At 47.1% G+C, this 17,101-nt stretch overlaps 1 protein-coding gene across 1 annotated transcript in view; it reads left to right on the top strand.

The window, feature by feature from the left end:
- The window catches only part of LOC130124059 (receptor-type tyrosine-protein phosphatase delta-like), a 99,245-nt gene that overhangs the window by 15,426 nt on the left and 66,718 nt on the right, over window positions 1-17,101 (top strand). The window contains exons 2-3 of the mRNA XM_056293441.1: window positions 12,027-12,246; window positions 16,409-16,554. Coding sequence (XP_056149416.1) covers window positions 12,099-12,246; window positions 16,409-16,554 — 294 coding nt within the window. The 5' untranslated portion in view covers window positions 12,027-12,098. The remainder of the gene's footprint in view (window positions 1-12,026; window positions 12,247-16,408; window positions 16,555-17,101) is intronic.

Consider the following 17,101-nt stretch of genomic DNA (forward strand, 5'->3'; position numbering starts at 1 on the left):
ACACTGGGATCGCTGGTTCGAATCCCTGCGTTACCTCCGGCTCGGTCAGCCGCCCCTACAGACACAATTGGCCGTGTCTACGGGTGGAAAGCCGACTGTGGGTATGTGTCCTGGTCGCTGCACTAGCGCCTCCTCTGGTCGTTCAGGGCACTTGTTCGGGGGGGATAGGGGGGGATAGCGTGATCCTACCACATGCTACGTCCCCCTGGCGAAACTCCCCACTGTCAGGTGAAAAGAAGCGGCTGGCGACTCCCCGTGTACCGGAGGGGGCATGTGGTGGTCTGCAGCCCTCCCTGAATCAGCAGAGGGGGCGGAGCAGCGACCGGGACAGTTCGGAAGAGTGGGGTAATTGGTTACAATTGGGGAGAAAAAGGAGGGGGACAAAATCCACAAAAAAAAAAAGAATAAGAAAGAAACGTTTCTATTTGATGATATATATGCAACACTCGGTGTTCAGTGGTACTGGTTTTAGCTCCTTTCAGACCAATTTATAACCAGTCATGCATATGGAAGCAGTCCCAATTTGACATTCTTGACTGCAGCGTTTGACATTTTCAATCAGCCCTCTTCTCAAGGAATATTTATATCCAGGCCAAGGAATCACTCCGTTTGAGTGACAGGGATGTTTTCTTGTTGAGTGGGACCTTAGATACGGTATTTCGACTGCTCAACATTTAGCCGGAGAGGTGCATTACGCGCCTGCAGTAAGCTCTGCCTCATCCTGTGTCGCTCTGATCCCCTATGTACATCTGCTTATGTGTGTGAGTGTGCACGTGCATGTGTCTGCTTGTGTGTGAGTGTGCACGTGCATGTGTGTGCTTGTGTGTGTGTGTGTGTGTGGACTCGCATGTGTGTGTTTTTGTTAGGGAGAGGGAGGAAAGTGTGAGAGTGGCTGGCAATCTAGCCCCATGATGCCTTGCCATCTGCCGTGATTATGTACGCGTGTTGGAGCGTGTGTGTGTGTGTGTGTGTGTGTGTGTGTGTGCATGCATGTGCACACACCTATGGTGGTACATCACATTTGTGAGTGTAATCTCTGCCAAGCGGGTTCAGGGTCACCGAAAACTGTAAGGCGGCATCAGTCCGTGGAGGGTATTTTAACACAGCCCAGTTCTCGCTCCAAACACACTTCATATTCCTAAAATTGTAATTGGCGGATCATGCAGCATACGGCTGTTACATCTGTTATACGATTTTGGAGCATGATCAAACCTGTGTAGGGATTTGCTCGTTTAAAAAAAAACACAAAAAAAACACAGGATTTCATAATATTCTTCTCATCGTTATGTATATTACATTTAAATATTAATGTATATATGCTAAAATTATATAAATATTGATACAGCATCGTAGACGTATTGGAGGGTTGGGAGACTGTTTTGTTATTTAATAGCCTTTGTCTCTGAATTATCGTTTAGCTCTCACCAGCTGTCCCTCGAATACTTTCACGTCTCTCAAAAGCAAAAATAAATAAATAAATAAACAAAGACCTTCTGGTTCCTGTTTAGTCACCTCAGAAATACTCACCATATCATTCAAGCTGTTCCTCCCCATTGAATAGGAGAGTACCAGGCAGTGTCTTGCAGCTCGCCATGGTGCCGCAACCTGGCGGATCGATGGGGTGGTATTGGGTGGCAGCTGCCACCCTCCTAAAAGGCCTTGCCACACCGGTTTTGGGAAATCTAGAAAATGAAAATAAAAATGCAACTCTGATTTCAAGTTCCCAGTTCAAGCGAATGCAACATTAGTTGAGGTCGCAGCACCTGCTGAAGCAGCGCGTTGTGCAGAAAACTCAACGCTGTGGATAGTTCGAGGATACTCGACCAGATGATGATGATGATGATGATGATGATGATGATGCAGACAATTCAGAAGGGATGTGACGGTGTGGTGAGTTTCCAGTTTCCAAAAGAGGACGTTTGTCAATGTTTCTGAAGCTGAACACGAGTGTGGGTTTTACGGTGGCGAGGACGAACAGTGAGCAAAGCGCTGCAGTATAGGAATCAGGATTCAGGAACAATTTACTGTCATTTCTTACATGTACTGGCGTACACAAAGAAACAAAATGTCGTTTCTCCCAGCCCACAGCGGTGCAACACAAAAGACAAAAGACACACGTCCAAAATTTCCCAAAAAACGACACCACCAAAAACATACAAAAACAGAGACAACAAAGCAACCCCCCCCCCCCCCCCCAGTTAACATCACGGTCCACTCAGTGCAACACAGTCCAAAAAATACCTCTGTCCAGTGAATGAACTCCAGCATGGATGACTGCCGGAACTGCCGGTCTGCATGGGCTAGCAGGTAGCTTAGCCTGCCCCGCTTCCGCATCCTGTCACACCGCCCTTGGTGTGTCCTCTTTGGGCGCAGCTCCGGTTAGGGCTGTGGTCCTTGGGCCCATCGGATGCAGCAGATCAGGCTCCCTCAGCCAATCCAGCTCTGGCTCTCCCAGCCAGACACCTTCAACGCACCTCCCCTGCACTCCACACGATGACACAAACGCAGACGAAAACACTGCATAGTCGACGCTAGGCGAGGCCGCCACCAGACCGCCTCGGTGTTTCCTCTTGGGCGCAGCTCCGTGCAGGGCCTCACAGCTCCGGGCAGGGCCATACAGCTCTGGGCAGGGCCGCACAGCTCCGGGCAGGGCCGCACAGCTCCGGGCAGGGCCGCACAGCTCCGGGCAGGGCCGCACAGCTCCGGGCAGGGCCGCACAGCTCCGTGCAGGGCCGCACAGCTCCGGGCAGGGCCGCACAGCTCCGGGCAGGGCCGCACAGCTCCGTGCAGGGCCATACAGCTCCGGGCAGGGCCATACAGCTCCGGGCAGGGCCGCACAGCTCCGGGCAGGGCCATACAGCTCCGGGCAGGGCCGCACAGCTCCGTGCAGGGCCGCACAGCTCCGGGCAGGGCCGCACAGCTCCGGGCAGGGCCGCACAGCTCCGGGCAGGGCCGCACAGCTCCGTGCAGGGCCGCACAGCTCCGTGCAGGGCCGCACAGCTCCGGGCAGGGCCGCACAGCTCCGTGCAGGGCCATACAGCTCCGGGCAGGGCCTTACAGCTCCGGGCAGGGCCTTACAGCTCCGGGCAGGGCCATACAGCTCCGGGCAGGGCCGCACAGCTCCGGGCAGGGCCATACAGCTCCGGGCAGGGCCGCACAGCTCCGGGCAGGGCCGCGCAGCTCCGGGCAGGGCCGCGCAGCTCCGGGCAGGGCCGCACAGCTCCGGGCAGGGCCGCACAGCTCCGGGCTGGGCCATACAGCTCCGGGCAGGGCCGCACAGCTCCGGGCAGGGCCGCACAGCTCCGGGCAGGGCCGCACAGCTCCGTGCAGGGCCGCACAGCTCCGGGCAGGGCCATACAGCTCCGGGCAGGGCCGCACAGCTCCGGGCAGGGCCATACAGCTCCGGGCAGGGCCGCACAGCTCCAGGCAGGGCCATACAGCTCCGGGCAGGGCCGCACAGCTCCGGGCAGGGCCGCGCAGCTCCGGGCAGGGCTGCGCAGCTCCGGGCAGGGCCGCGCAGCTCCGGGCAGGGCCGCACAGCTCCGGGCAGGGCCGCACAGCTCCGGGCAGGGCCGCACAGCTCCGTGCAGGGCCGCACAGCTCCGTGCAGGGCCATACAGCTCCGGGCAGGGCCGCACAGCTCCGGGCAGGGCCGCACAGCTCCGGGCAGGGCCGCACAGCTCCGGGCAGGGCCGCACAGCTCCGTGCAGGGCCGCACAGCTCCGGACAGGGCCGCACAGCTACAGAAAGGGCCGTAAGCTCTCTCAGCCGATCCAACACCAGCTCTCTCAGCCATTAAACGGGGGGATCGACGATCAAAATAAAAGAGTCACACGATGACACAAAGTTAGATACAGATGTAGACGTGGACAAAGACCCTTGCTTAGTTGGTACTGGGTTAGGCCGCCGCAAACGTGAGTTGGCGCCACCATCTTCCCACAGTAGACTGGTTAGGCCGTTTTTTTTCGTCAGCCATGTTTGATATTTATCTACTCGGCTGTTGACTACCAACAAGGAACGAGTAGGAGGTCAAGGCCAAATTTTAGCCCCTTAAGAAATAAGATAAATAAACCCCAGTTAAAAAATTTAAAAAAAAGCTTTACCAAAGTCTACATTTAAAAGTTGTCCTCTCGCGGGATATGCACCCCTCCAATGTAGTCAAATGCTTTGACTTGACCCTCCAAATCCTTTTATATCTTGAGTCCTGCAGCTCAGCCAGAGATAAAGATGAGAAGAAGGAACAAAAGTGGCGACATTGCCAGCTTTTTCAACAACAACAACAAAAAAGAAAGAAAAATTAATATCGGCCAAATGGAGGCATAGTTTGGAGAAGAAGATGAAAGAGAAGACGTTGAACCCACTGAGAGAGGGGGGAGAGGGGCCAGGAAATGAGTGAGGAAGACGTGAGTGATGAAGAGCTGAGTGAGGGATGAAGAAAGAAGCGGAAACGAGAGAGATGACGCCAGTGAGAGAGACGAAAGGGATTCAGACAGAGGGCGAGAGCAAGACAATGACAGAGTGAGGGATCAAGACGGAGAGACAGATGGACAGAAAGACAGGAACCAAGAGGCAAGCGAAGGGAGACGGAGAGAGATTAAAGTGTCTGCCACATGTCCAGCTCGACCTCATGGTATGCTGGTTCTCTGACAGCTTTTACAAATTACAATGTAAACGCCAACATGCCAGTTCAATCAGTAAAATGGTGTTGTTTAGTTATCGGCTATGTTCTGATATAAAGCGTTATGACATAGATATCTGCTTTAGTTGGTTTATGTGTTGGGTTTGACTAGAACCGTCCAGTAAGCAGCAGCAATCACTCGCTCACTCAGACTGCACATGAAAACAGCTAGAGAAACAGAGTTGTATGAGAAAGCGATGCCTGAGAATATTTTTTTTGAAAGACTAACATTTTTGTTTTGTTTTATTGTGCTATTTGAATCATCTTGTTGCAATTGCTACATTATGGTAATCATAGATTTTCAGCGGGAACAGGACTCAGTCATAAATTCAGTGCGGCATCGTTTAAATGAGACGTGTACTGAGTGTATATGCAGTATTTATATTTTGCAAACGCGTATATTTTTGTAGCGAACTGATACATGAATCAGACTCATTATCGTAGATGATATATCTATTGCCCTTTATTGGCAAAGCAAGGCAAGGCAGGGGAATTAAAATAATTTACATTAAGACTGCCTGATCTAGACTACCCCCCCTCACCACTGCCACCCCTTTGCCACCCCATGTAAAAATTTCTAGATCCGCCAGTGCTCCTGCAGGATAACAGAGCTGCTCTATCTGTGGGAGCTGGTGGCTCGTTGTCATGGAGATGGGCCCAGTGAGACCATCGCAGCCCACTTGTGGTGAAAGAAATCCTGGGTAAAGGGGGGAGGGGGGAGGGAGGAGGAGGGAGGCTGGGGGGGGTGAGGTGAGAAAAACAAAACATGCTATCTTCCAAGGGCCCCAGCGGAGCAAGGAGAGCCACATGCTACCTAAACATGTTATTTCATCAGCTGGGTAGAGCGTAATAACTTGCATCGGTTTCCGTTTCGCTAGCTGAGCTATGCCGTTTTCATCTGCAGATAAAAACCCCACGGTACGTTTTTAGAGTCTCTCCATCAGTCAGTCAGGTTGACTTACCGTGACGTCTCTCTCTAAAGGTAATAAAACCAAACCAAACCCCTCCCATCTCCTCTTTTTGGTGCTGGTTCACTGGATATTGAGCCCTATGAGTAATGAGAATAGAGAGACAGTCGGGTTAGGCCTTGTTCATACAGTCATTTATTAAAGGATAATACCTTCTTTTCTTTTTTTTACAACCCGAGTCTTATTTTCATGGTTTTTGCCATTGTACGTATCAGTTATGGTGTCATTTTACTCACCGACTTCATTGAGGATATCTTGGACACTGGGCCATTGCTGGACACAGCGTTACAATGACATCTCATTGAGCAACTGAACACAAGGGTCAGATACGCTTCATTTGGAAGGGAAAACAAAACTGCAAATGAAAAGTTATTACCTGAAATGTCCAATATTATCAATGGCCAGTCATATTACTGAACTAATTCCTGGTTCAGCTTGCAGGAATGACCAGATATACGTACCGCAGGTAATAGTAACCATCAAATAACTACCTGACCAGTGCAACTGAAAGTCATAGATAATAAGAAATCATGTACACAGTCTGAGACAGTAGCGTTTCTTTTTTTGTTTGTTTGTTGAAAGGACAAGTTTAATGCTCATGTTCAGTTGCCCCGTAAGATGTCAAGTCAATTTTATTTGTACAGTCCGTTATCATCGTAAAGCTGTGTCTAGGGGTGGCCCATGTCCAAAATGAAGCTGGTGCGTAAAATGACATCATAACCAATACACATGATGGCAAAAACTGCAAAAAATAAGACGCAGGTTGTAAAAGAAAAACGGAATTTTCCTTTGAGAACAACAAAACAAAAACGAACGACCCTCTTTTCAAACAAACAGGTGCCACCCCTCTATAAAATCTGCATCTATTAACAGCATGGTATAGTTCTGTGCTTGGCCATTCTCTTAGGAGGCCTGTGCCAGGTGTTTAGACGGGAAGAGAGGGTTCGCAAGCATTACCATCTATTACAATGAGTACAGACAAGCCCAAGATGGCCCTGTTTACTAATCCGAATCTGTTTTGGCCTGCATGCACCATTCACAGATGTAAAGGGCTTTAAGCCCTTTTGTTTGAACTGTGTCAATGGACCAACAACAGCTGGAGCAGCCGGTAGGGCAGCTGGGGGAGGATGGGGATTTTGATCCTAGCCGTGGGTACCGGAGAGAGAGAGAGAGAGAGAGAGAGAGAGAGAGAGAGAGAGAGAGAGAGAGAGAGAGAGAGAGAGAGAGAGAGAGAGAGAGAGAGAGAGAGAGAGAGAGAGAGAGAGAGAGGGGGAGAGAAAGGTATAGGATGCCATAGAGGAGATGACAGTAAAAAGGATGACAGGAGAGGAAAGAAAAGGGGCTATGGAGAAGATAGGCGAGGAGAGGACGAGAGAGTAGAACAGGATACAAGAGCACACGCGGGTAGAGGGGATTTAGAAACACGGTGACTAATACAGGAGAGAGACGGGAGTAAGATTAAGGATTAGGGAGAGGGCGAGAGACTGGACTGGCGGAAGACCAGGGGGTTTAGTCAACAGGTGAAAGACCAAGGGAGAGGGATAAAATAAAACAACCTGATAATGATAGATAGGGTTGGACTGAGGTCACAGGGAGCTATAAAACACAGCAAATACACGACACCAGGTTCAATGCAGGACAGCGGGAGTATAAACAGGAGTATGTGAGGAAAACCTGATGTTTCAGTGGTAGTGGTGGTGCGGCTCCACGCCGAACAGGGGCTCTAGTTAGATTAACAGAGGCAAATTGAGTTTCCCTAAGAGGAGAATTTACTTAACATGCTGCCAATGGTGCTTGAATGAGCTCTGATCTGATTTTCCTTATCGCGTTGTTCAATTGAAAAAGGGATGCTGAAAGCTTTTCTATTCACTGTCTATTACGCGGTGTTAGATAAGACGAGGGCAGAGCAGTGAGAAATAGAGCCAACATCAGATAGACAGCCATGTTTTCAGATGAGCTATTTTTAAAGTGAAAACTGGCAGACTCTAAGCGTGTTCGAGCAGGTCATTAGCTCAATAAGTGGTTTGAGGATTCTATGAATACGTAACTCGCCCAAAATGCCTATTTCATTTAGCAAGGGCAAGTTTGCATAACCTTTACAAATGCAAAGCATGCTTGTGTGTGTGAATACGATCTAAGCGTGCACACCTATTCAGAAACGTAAGTACTTAGTATGTAGTGTTTGCACCAGGATGTCACTATGAGTGAGCATGCATACCTGCTTGTGTAGCAGACAATGAATTCCGCCGAAAATCCCTCCTTTATGTAACCGGTTATTTTCTTGCCCGGTACGGGATTCGATACGACGTGTACTGCATCACAAGGCGATATCACTGACCGCTCGGCTAAAGGGTCCGACCCGTTAGCTAGGGACTAACGTGTCTTATTAGTAGTTTACATTTAAAAAAAATTTTTTTTTATTATATCATTTTGAAACGTTTTCAATAATAAATACTTTGAGGGCTATTTTGTTCTTTTATTTCTCACGTCGGCGCCGTCACCTCTGATCCGTGATGACGTCATCGGCAGAGCCCGCGCTCTCCGCCCTCAGGCTGCCAATGGCCGCCTGTGGGGAAGGTGAGTCAGGCTAGCGCTCTCGCTAGTTTGTGTTTTAAAAGTTCTTCTAGGAGTACAAATGCAGTGTGACTTGTGACGTGAACTAATGATATAACGTTTGAAGTGTTGCTGGTTAATAGTTTTACGGAGAACCGAGTGTGGTGTCGACTTTAGCATTTTTCTGTTAGCAGCAGGTTTGTTACTTTAAACGGCGCCGCACTCTGCGACAGGGTTTTCATGCTAGCTCCTCTCCCCTTGTCGCCGAGGTGTGCCGTTAGCCGCTAACCTGCTGCGTTTTCTAATATCGCTCCGTTCAGGTATGGCTAAGTTGCTGCCCCCCATGTTTTCATGTAGAATTTCATGTGTGTTTTGTAGGAAGTGCATTTTTATATTACTAGTGGTGTTCTCTTTATTTGCTTTGTTGTTAAAATATAAAATGGCCGGTGGTGTAGTATTGTGGTGTAGAATTGGCTACTTTTACAGATTAGAATTGTAAATTAACATGTGTTGAAACACAGCAGTGCAGATAGTATTTTAGATACAGGTGGATATTTTTCTATAGCATCTCTGCCTCAGTCTGGCAATGGCTGTCGGTGGGAAAGCGAGTCAAGTCGATTTTATTTGTATAGCCCAGTATCACAAATTACAAATTTGCCTTCAAGGGGCTTCACAGCAACAATCCTGTCCTTAGACCCTCGCGTCAGATAAGGAACAACTCCCTAAAAAAAAAAACACCCTTTAACAGGGAGAAAAAATAGGAAGAAACCGCAGGGAGAGCAACGTGCTGTGAGGCTAACGTGCTGCTGCATTTTTAATATCACGCCATTCAGAATAAATATGCCACCAATTCGGCTGAACTGAAGCTTCAGAGTCCTATCATCTTTAGACAATGCAGAGCGGTAGCGTGGGCCATCAGCAGGAACAGGCCCAGACTGGCTACACTTGCACACAGTTCTGTTTGTCAGTTCAGACCAAGTCTGAATTTTTCGCACGAAAAAAAAAAGACAGGACAAGATTTTACAACAAAATAATGCATCTCCATGAAGTCCTACACACCGAGTACGAAACTATCGTACTGCGACGATGCTCACCGATGACAAACTCAACGTCACTGCTGCGATAAAATGACACAAAAGTACGAATTATGCTCAGAATGATTTTTTTTCACACCAAGTCCAGTTTGAATTTAGAATTAGAATTTAGACTGCTTTTAGTGTAATTTTCACAGCATGCTTGTCCCATACATACAGGGGAACGAGATTGCGTTTCACATGAACCACAGTGCCACATAAATAAAACACAATAAATATTAAACAAAAAGTACATTAAAAACAAAAAGCATTTCACAAACCTAAACATCACAAGCACACCTGATACCGACTGAGTTTCTAGCAGCGAAAGTTGTGCAGGTAGGTGTGTTGTTTAGAGTGACAGTGCAGTTTTTTTTTTTTGTTGCAAAAAGAAGGTCAAAAGGTAATTGCGTAGAAAGTCTTGAGTGTTCAGGCTGTTGAGGAACCTCACAGCCTGAGGAATGAAACTGGAGGCAGCACAGACGCTCTGGTACCTCCTGCCAGAGGGGTGAAGTGGATGTGGGAAGGGTGGGTGGGGTCCTTCACGATGCTGAGGGCCTACCGCGTGCGTCGTAGATGGCCTGGATCAATGCAACAACAGTTTCTATGATCTTTCTAGCTGCCTTCACTCTCTGCTGTAAGGACTTGCGATTGGAGGCCTTACAATTCCCATGCCACACTGTGATACAGCTGGTCAGAATGCTCTCTATGGTGTAGGATTGGGGGATATGTCAAAATGTTCCTTCAGCCCAACAATCGGCAATTTCTGATATATTCGTCCAATCACCCAAGCCTACTATGGTGCCTTTGTAGAATGTGGTGAGGATGGGTGGGGTGGGGGGAGATTCGTCTTCTTCAGGCATTGTACCATTGCCCTGCTGGGACTGCACCGGGAATCGATGGACCATGAGCAGCGTTTGGCCGTCTGTTTGTGATGAGTTGGCTCATGTTTTACTATAGATAGATCATATTATAGATCATAAATTAGATTCTGATTTATGATCCGCATATAATCCGCATGTGATTATTGTATTAATAACAGAGCTATGTGAAGCTAGGCCTGGCTCCGTTTACATCGCTGATAATAGGAAGGGCATCTCTCTCTCTCTCATTCACTCACTCACTCACTCACTCACACACACACGCACAGGTGTATCAACCCACACACCACTGTTGTAGGCCTACTGATGTCAGTAGTTAACTAAATTTAAGACAAAATAACTAAACATTTTTTTAAAAACGACTGTTGTTTATATAGTATTTGCACTGTGCTGATGCATAAGTCCAACACCATTGTGGTTGTCAGATCAAGGTTCCCCCACAAAGGCTCCTCTGTCATTCGGCCTTCCCACCTGGGTTCTCCCACATTTGGCAGCGAGCGGGGGGTATAACGGAGGTCTCGACGGGACTGGGGAGTTATTGAATCTCATACAGGGAGCTTCTGCACAGCTTGTCTGAACCTCCGCAAGCAAAGACAAAACTGGATTATGCTCACACACCCAGTTGTACGTGTGTGAGTGTGTGCACGTGGACGTGTGTTTGTTAGACAAACTGACAGATTCATTCATACATACATGGATTTATACATAGATGAATACATAGATGGACAAAAAGAGAGCGACAGAGGGCGAGAGAAACAACTCGGTGTTAAAGATCAACTAGGGGTTGCCTCTGATACATTAGCTGTTATTGAATTTGTGGCATTTCACTCAACTCATGCCGACCCCTCAATCCTCTTTGTTTAAGTGTTTTCCATTACTGTAGTGTACTCTGGTTGTATTGCATTTATGTGCCACCAGAACAGTAAAACACTTTTTAGTGCTAAAAGGGAATTAGTCCAGAGCCAACGTGAAATGGAATTATTAGGGAGGACTGAAAACACACACACGTACACACACACACACACGTATCAGTGCAGCTCATTTCACGGCTCAGTAGAAAAGGAGACTTATTAATTTAGAGGCAGTAAGTCACAAACTATTTCAGTCTGTTTCTTGTCTTATTGAGCCGCAGTCTATTGTTCTAGTATGAAATCACTCAGCGCTGGTCTGCATGAGCTGTTAATCCCAAATCAGAAGTGTATGGGCCAAATCGAAAGACTTAATCCCATGTTAGCCTGAGTTTCTATTTAATTTTCTTCATGAAGATGTTTTTCAATAGCCGTGTAAAAGCATATAGGTATGTTTTCCCGACCTACCTCTCTACTTGCGTTTCCACTCCACCTAAAGAGGAATGAAAAGTGGGGGCATCCGGGTGGCATGGCGGTCTAGTCCGTTGCCTACCAACACGGGGATCGGTGGTTCGAATCCCCGTGTTACCTCCGGTTTGGTCGGGCTTGCCTACAGACACAATTGGCCGTGTCTGCGGGTGGGAAGCCGGTTGTGGGTATGTGTCCTGGTCACTGCACTAGCACCTCCTCTGGTCGGTCGGGGTGCCTGTTCGGGGGACTAGCGTGATCCTCCCACGCGCTACGTCCCCCTGACGAAACTCTTCACTGTCGGGTGAAAAGAAGCGGCTGGCGACTCCACATGTATCGGAGGAGGCATGTGGTAGTCTGCTGCCCTCCCCGGATCGGCAGAGGGGGTGGAGCAGTGACCGGGATGGCTTGGAAGAGTGGGGTAATTGGCCGGCTACAACTGGGGAGAAAGGGGAGAGGGGGGGGATGAAAAGTGAACTGGATGTGCAAGAAATGTCATTATTTTTTTCCGTGTATTCAAATGACGTGAATGATGCATTTCTTTTGTGTTTCCACAGCGTGTCTACCCCTGTTGAGTGACACCCTGCCCCCCTAATATCCTTGATCTCCGATCAACCCGCAGCGGTACCATGTCTCAGCCCAGGCCAGGTGGAATGCAACCCATGTCCGAGAGGCTCATCTCAGGGCACCACTTCTCCTCCCTCTCTCCTCCCCGTCTGCTGCTGCCCGTGGTCCTCTTGATAACTGCCTCTCTGAGCAGCGTGTGTGAAGCCTTAGGTATGAGGATCAGTTATCTAACAATTGATCAGTGGCGCTTTCCCATCTGTCCATCAGTTTGTCTTTTTCTTTCATACTCAGTCTCTTGCTAGGTTGACTGACTGATATGGCTGTCAGCTTATGCTTTTATGATTGGGAACTGCTTTTCTCCTGTGTGTGTGTGTGTGTGTGCCTGCCTCCCTTTGTGTAGGTGTGTATACCATAGCACAAGTGACCATGCTTACTGTGATGTGCCCACTTGCATCTCTGAGTGAGTGTATGCTTGTGTGTGCGTTTGTCCCAGCAGTCTGACCACACCTGTCAGTAAATCAGTCTAATCCAGTGACATGGTTAATGTGGTCTGATGTGCTGGGAGGGCCCATCACCGTCGTGCTTCTTATCATCTCCTCATTCATGCTATTTCCAGAGATTTCCTGCCTCAGTGGTCCACATATACACACACACACACACACACACAACCGTCAGTTTAAATTCCATTACTTGTCACTGCCCCAGAAGTAACAGCCACGCTGGATTTTGTAGGTAGATGCAATCGTAAGGTGGAGATGTAGATATACAGATCCATTTTTTCTTCCTCCTGCAGATGCAGGAGAGAAAAAATCAGATGCAGCAATCTGAAAAGATTGCTGCATCTGATTTTTTTTTTTTTTCATTCAACCAAGAGATTGCATTGCACGTCAAGAAATACCAAGCCGCAGCTGGTGGTTAATATGGTGTAATAGCTAAGCTATGCGCCTCCGGGACCACGCTTTGTGTATCCCTGCTGCTGGCCAAGGATTGAATTCTTCCAAAAATAATAAAAACAACATTCATCTCTCTCGTGTCTCAGTCTTTATCAGTTTTCCTACTATCTCGGTAAAGACAAAAAAATAAAATAGGGGATTTTACTTTGGTCTTACCACAGTCCATTAAAAAAACCCAGAGTGAATTATTTAGCTTCGCGGCCTTTGATGCAATTTCAGCGGACTGGTTGTGTTAGGTGAGTATAGCCTTCAAATGTTTTTTGATTAGAACTGCCAAGTAGTACATCAGTCATCACCTCCGCACAAGTGGGGTGAAGAGTGAGTCCCACTGCTAAAGAGACATTGCTCTTCATCCGCAGTCGCAGCAGATTTCCAGAATTTTCTGATGGTGACGAGTCTCTGTGCAGCACGGATCCAAAGAGCCTTGCAGGGTTTCCCCCAGCTTTTAAAGAGGCTTAGGTGGCAACTTTGCCAGAAGGGTGGGTTTTGCTCCCAGATCTGTGTTGTAGAGTATTTAAGAGTACACAAAAAAGCATTTACAAGCAAATGTAAAGCCGCTGAAACCCATGTAGAAGTTCTGAGCAGGATAAGAAACATTATGGAAACTCATTCAGAAGCCTACAGCAGAGAAAAGACAATTTTCTGCCTGGCATTTTTTTGCACTTTTGATATTTCATTTTTTTCTCATGTAGGTGGTAGGGAGAAAAGGCACTTAGCTCAATTCTCTCTGTGCTGCCTAAGAGTTTAATAGGCAGGAAAAACCCTGGTCTTGGGTTCTACGTCGGCTGGTATATATGAATTTGTTCCAAATGAGCATACTCCGGCATTTGGCATCTTCTCTCTTCAGTACTATGGCAAGCACAAAATAAAACCACTTTATTTCTGACAGTGAGAGTGGGTAGTTCAGAGGCAGAACACAGTGCAAAAGCCACAGAGGTGTTATGTGGCTTTTGCACAGTATTTTTTAGGTTTCTGTCAAGGCACTGTGGTGGAACTGGAACGTGGTTCATGTGGCTGTTTGCCAGTGAAGTGTGCAAGAGTGAGAAAACATGCAAGCAGCTTTTAGTGCATTTGCCAGGGGATTTTCTTCTTCTTCTCCTTCTTCTTGCTCTTGTCTCCAGAGCAGAAGTGAATCGACACAGCAGGACCTCGCCCACCCAGACATAGGGGGAGTGGGAGGAGGGAGCCAGGTTGCTATGGTGAGGGTCAGCCCGACTTCGCCCTGATGGATAGAACTGATTTCGCAGCTGAGGAGGAGTTAAGCTTGGTGCCATGGCAACAGGCCACAGACACACAAGGATAGAAGTGATGTCTGGCCACAGATAGAGAGAGTAGAGGGCGGGGGCTTGGGTGGGGTGGGGGGGCATGAAGTCATTTGATCAGATTTGTCCATTGTGAAATCTTAATGCTCGTTAGTACTGTAAGCTTAATATCTGGCTTTGAATGTATTTCTTGAAGTCTGAATTCTGGGTGATAGGCAGAGGATAACAGCTGCACTAAGATACTGTGCATAACAGCTGCATCATGGAAATATCCATCTCCATGTTTTCTCAAGGGACAGTTTCAGAAATAAACACAGCTCGCAGGTTTCTAAATTCTTCGAATTAAGCTCCCCAAAAACTTCAAATGGAAATGCCAGTGTGAGACAACAAAATTGCACTTGTGTTACAGTACTATATTTCAACCAATTATCCACTCAGACTTTGCTGCCACCTCTCCCCACCTATGAAACAGTCATGTCGTGGCAGTCTTTGCGGCATGCAGTTGTCGCGTCGGCCCTGGGGAGAGCAGAGAGAAAGAGTGAGAGAGAGAGAGATGTTCGTCTGAAGCCCGAGCCCATCTTTTATTTATGACCAACAGGAAGTCCTTCAGGATGTCCTCTAGATGATACTCAGGAAGTAAGCACAACATGCAGCCATCAGAACAAGTCAGCCAGACCACTCGCTGACGGTTAACCCATGTGGGGTAAGGTTCTAATGGTGCTGTTGGTCAGATGGGATGGTTTCTGGTTGCTGAGCAGGTTCAGTTTCCTTTTGGTCTTGGTTACTGATGAACAATACTGAGGAAAACAGAATCAATATTTTGATGTTTTCTTTTTTTTAATGTTTCTGTTGTGATACGTGTTGCCAAAGAATAAAAAAGTTGGTGTGTCCGGGTGGCGTGGCGGTCTATTTCGTTGCCTACCAACAGGGGGATTGCCAGTTCGAATCCCCGTGTCACCTCCGGCTTTGTCGGACGTCCATAATTGGCCGCGTCTGCAGGTGGGAAGCCGGATGTGGGTATATGTCCCGGTCGCTGCACTAGCGCCTCCTCTGGTCGGTCAAGGCGCCTGTTTGGCGGGGAGGGGGAACTGAGGGAATAGTGTGATCCTCCCACGCGCTACATCCCCCTGGCAAAACTCCTCACTGTCAGGTGAAAAGAAGCGGCTGGCGACTCCACATGTATTGGAGGAGGCATGTGGTAGTCTGCAGCCCTCCCCGGATCAGCAGAGGGGGTGGCGCAGCGACCAGGACGGCTCGGAAGGTATTTCGTTATTTCACCAAATATATGACGCTTCTAACTTTCAGAGTTCCATGTGTTGAAGGGGGGAAATAAGCCAGGTGTCGAAGAAGTCATTAAATTAGACTAAATTAGACTAATTGTCAGATGCAGTAGAATATTATTTTTCAAAAGTAGTCATAAAAAAGCAAACTTTGCTGGATTTCATTTTCTATCAAGCAGTAAGAGTTTTAGCCCGACATGACGGATGAGCCCACTTTGCCTTCACAAACATGGCCAATGTGCTTCCGCTTCGTCCGGTTAAAGATCGGATTGCTCCATTGCCTTCAATATTAAAGCCAACGTTCTATGGTCTTTGAGTCTGTCTGTGAGCACAATACAGGTGCTGTCATTGATGTGTATTTATGTTTCTGTTGTGAGACGACTTCAAGACTAAACAAAGTGATTTGATCAAGGGTCGCAAAATGCTGTCTCGCTAACCAAGGCTAATGTTAATTTTGGGGCCGTTAGCATTTTGTGACCCTTGTGACCACTTTTTATAGTCCATGGTCATCTGACAACAGAAACATAAAGTTATGTCAATGACAACACCTTTATTGCGTTACACATTTTGTTGAAACACAAAATAAATGATCGCAGACAGAATTGAAGGTGACAGAAAGTTGGCTTGTTAACATTGCTGGCAACGATTCAGACCCAATCTTTGCCCTACGAAGATGAAGTGGAAGTACAGCGGCCAAGTTTGTGGAAAAAAAGTATGTTCCATGTGTGTACTGCAATGTCAGTTCTGAAATTATACATCGTCCGTATAGTGTTTCACTCTTATTATTCTATTTTCCCTTTTTCTTTGCATATTCTTTTGTCTCACTGTATTTTTTGTTGCCCCCCCCCCCATCTCTGTCCCTCTCTGTCTGTTTTAGCCTCTCCAAAGTTCACCAAGATTCCCACTGACCAGATCGGGGTGTCGGGGGGCGTAGCCTCATTTGTGTGCCAGGCCACTGGTGATCCCAAGCCTGTAGTCAACTGGAACAAGAAGGGCAAGAAGGTCAACTCCCAGCGCATCGAGGTTGTTGTCACAATGCACAATGGTCAATGCTGCTACTGTGGTGACATGACTCATACAAAATTGACCAAACGTGGAGAAACACAAACATGGTGGGATAGATTTTCGTAGACTATCGATCTTTGATACTCTGCTTTAAAAAAAAAGGCATACTAAATAATACATGACATAATATACAAATAAATAATGTATCCTAAAAGTAAATTTTGGCCTATGTAAGCTGTCCTGTAAGGTTAAATGGACCTGGGTTAATGGGGTTTTTTTGGTCACTAAAACTTCATACACAATAATACTTGTAAATTTATATAAAAATTAATAAACTAGTAGTTAGTGTTAATGGGCTATAACTATATGATTTTAGATATAAAATAATTTGAGCATAGAATTTCAATAAAACTCTTCAGTTAAGTATTCAGAATTATTTTATTTTGTTTTGTTATAACCATTTTTTATGTGAAACTATAGATGTATAAACTAACTATGACTTATGGGTTTATAAACGATATTTATAAACTAAACTATATAAAAAAGCAATATAAATATCCAACAA

This window comes from Lampris incognitus, chromosome 14 (assembly GCF_029633865.1).
Source record: "Lampris incognitus isolate fLamInc1 chromosome 14, fLamInc1.hap2, whole genome shotgun sequence".
Classification (NCBI taxonomy): Eukaryota; Metazoa; Chordata; class Actinopteri; order Lampriformes; family Lampridae; genus Lampris; species Lampris incognitus.